This window comes from Perkinsus marinus, assembly GCF_000006405.1.
Source record: "Perkinsus marinus ATCC 50983 genomic scaffold scf_1104296977890, whole genome shotgun sequence".
In the NCBI taxonomy this organism is placed as follows: Eukaryota; Perkinsozoa; order Perkinsida; family Perkinsidae; genus Perkinsus; species Perkinsus marinus.
Window position 1 is genome coordinate 482 of NW_003200023.1, and position 3,224 is coordinate 3,705.

The 3,224-nt window shown below is 43.4% G+C and overlaps 1 protein-coding gene across 1 annotated transcript; it reads right to left on the bottom strand.

Moving 5' to 3' along the window:
• Window positions 1-2,174: 2,174 nt before the first annotated feature.
• Pmar_PMAR015887 (hypothetical protein) lies at window positions 2,175-2,461 on the bottom strand (the record flags this gene model as incomplete). The annotated part of the gene is made up of 2 exons (XM_002764360.1): window positions 2,175-2,195; window positions 2,264-2,461. 2 exons carry the CDS (start codon window positions 2,459-2,461, stop codon window positions 2,175-2,177), a joined length of 219 nt encoding a protein of 72 aa, XP_002764406.1.
• Between the last annotated feature and the right edge of the window lie 763 nt (window positions 2,462-3,224).

The following is a 3,224-nucleotide window of genomic DNA, read 5'->3' on the forward strand; positions in this document are numbered from 1 at the left end:
ACGATCAGCCACAAGGGATAAGACGCATCAATGAAGGCCTTTCACAAAGGGCTGACACTTTACTGAATGATCAGCCACAAGGGATAAGACACATCAATGAAGGCCTTTCACAAAGGGCTGACACTTTACTGAACGATCAGCCACAAGGGATAAGACGCATCAATGAAGGCCTTTCACAAAGGGCTGACACTTTACTGAATGAGGGAAGCCAATGTGATTCCTGAACAACATTCAGGAATCACATTGAAAAAGTCATCCCCAAGGATTAGCGGCTACCGGCGCTCTAGACATAGACCTCAGTAGCTTGTAACGGTAGTTACCAGCAAGTGGCCACACCCCTCCGCGACAGCGGAACACACCCTCCTATGGAACAAGACACGCTCTACACGATGGACATCTCGGGGCCTTTGGATTCGCAATATCCATTGATATATAGCCATATGAAGTTACCACATATGGACCTACGGGACTTCAACAACTAACCCTACATACCTGCATAGGTGCACAAAAAACTTAAAAACATATGCCCCAGGTATCGAACCTGGGACACGCGCATGAAAGGACAACACCTTAACCACCACACCACATCATATTCATACAAATCATAGACATTTACTCCAAGTCCGAAAGTCTGAATCTTTAAATACATAACCCAGGAATCGAACCTGGTTTACGTGCATGAAAGGCCAACACCTTAACCAATACACCATATCATATTCATACAAATCATAGACATTTACTCCAAGTCCGAAAGTCTGAATCTTTAAATACATAACCCAGGAATCGAACCTGGTTTACGTGCATGAAAGGCCAACACCTTAACCAATACACCATATCATATTCATACAAATCATAGACATTTACTCCAAGTCCTAAGGTCCGAATCATTAAATACATCATCCAGGAATCGAACCTGGTTCACGTGCATGAAAGGCCAACACCTTAACCATTACTCCATACTACAATCACAAACATATAAGGCCCGGACATTAGGGTCGGAAGACTTACCCATGAGACAAGTATTAAAGGTCGAATACCTTACTTCACGTGAAGATCAACAAACACTTAGTTATTCCGCTAGAAAAACATTCGATGATTGAAATCTCCAAAGATGTTCAACTGGTCATACGATTTCAGACGACTCACGGCTACATATGCTTGTCCCTTCTGCATCAGAGGAGGGCAGTCGAAATAGATCCCAACCGGAGTACTCAGAGTTGCACCTTGACTCTTATGTATAGTAACACCAAACGCACATCTCATCGGGTAGTACCACACATATTTGTCATTATCATACAACGGATATACACTCACCAGATTACCAGTAGACGTACGACACAGTACGTTTTTTCCATCGACATAAATTGGAGTTACCAACATACCGTTCACGAAATCGGCGGATTTGTCAATGTTCGACGTGAGCAAGTAACGATCTGTTAGTCCCAACACAATAGGCATAGGACTATAAAATGCATCAGTAACTGTCATGGCCACCGGATGATTAGCAGCAAGTACTTCAAAAGCAGCCTCGTTAATCTCATCACAAGCCCTATTAGTCATAGTCAAGATGACTCCATCTTCATGTTGTGTGAAGAACTCTAATAAATCCCGCTGTCGTATAGGTCTATGACCGAAAGTACGACCTTGACGAAAATTATTACACATCTGGGCGGTCAGGCGCTGTTCTCGACATGCTTGCAAGAAAGCGTTTAACACATTATCATTGCCAGACCTATGATTGGTATGCAGTTCCATACCATCAGCAAATGCCAGAAGGCGCTCGCTACGCGCAGCACTCAAGACAGTTGTAACATGACCAGAACGAAGTTCAGTTAGAGGTTGCAATTGGTCGAAATCCCCAAAAAAGATCAAGACTTTTCGTCGTTGAGCAACTTCACACTCCCATTGCCGGATAATATGGTTACAATGAAAGTACGTCACCATGCTGAGTTCATCCACCAAAAATACATCAACATTAGGCCACACTGGAGAAGGCTTATTTCTGCTTGAATTCGAACCAAACCCAAACGTAGCATGGCAAGTATCGATAGTAATAACATCCTTCAAGTCAGGGTCATTTAGCAACTTCTTGAAATTAGATGCTAGTTTGCCCGTCGGTGAAGAAATACTCACTCTCATTCCGATACGTATAGCCAGAAAAGCCATATGCAACATCAGTAGTGTCTTTCCAGTACCTACAACTATCACTAAACTTATTACAATATTTTCAAGCATAACCTATACCTGGCGGGCCTGTCACCACCATTGGTCGTTGCTCATTGATTGCATCCACAGCGTCATCATCGAGAATATCAGGTGAATAGTTCTCATCATCCACCGATTCACGAATGATGTCAAGATTATGCTCCGCAAAATACTTCATACGAGATGCACACTCCATATAAACATGCAGCTGTTCGCCACGCAGATTAGGCAAGTTACCAAGGTCTGCAATACGCATTTGTTGAATTCTGTCATAATTCATACGACAATACCGAAGCAACGTTACTTTTTACTGAAGTGTCAGCCCTTTGTGAAAGGCCTTCATTGATGTGTCTTATCCCTTGTGGCTGATCATTCAGTAAAGTGTCAGCCCTTTGTGAAAGGCCTTCATTGATGCGTCTTATCCCTTGTGGCTGATCGTTCAGTAAAGTGTCAGCCCTTTGTGAAAGGCCTTCATTGATGTGTCTTATCCCTTGTGGCTGATCATTCAGTAAAGTGTCAGCCCTTTGTGAAAGGCCTTCATTGATGCGTCTTATCCCTTGTGGCTGACCACTCATTCGAGTGTTAGTTTTTTGTGGTCCATTGATGTGTTATGTCCTTCGCTTATTTCCTATAGGGCAGTTCGTTGGAATTGGTGACACTTTGCAATCGTCATTATGGCTGAGCTCAGTTCATCAGCCAAACGGCGGCAGCGAGCGAGACGAACACGGAGTAACCTCTGGGAAACCGCGGTGACTAATACTCCAGCTCAAGTAATACTATTTGATGATAGACTATCATTTTGATGTAACAACATTTGTAGTTATGGGCACTTTAGGGATGTAATACCGCTCCAAATAATGATGCCGAGATGGAGATTAAGGCATTGAGAGAACAATTGGCCATAGCAAAGGTCAAACCTTTGGATTCCTTAGCAGTTATTATTCTCGGCGAAGTATTGGGAGTTCAGAACGCGAGGTTGAGAACACCGCTGCGAGGACTCATGCCGAGATGGAGGTCAA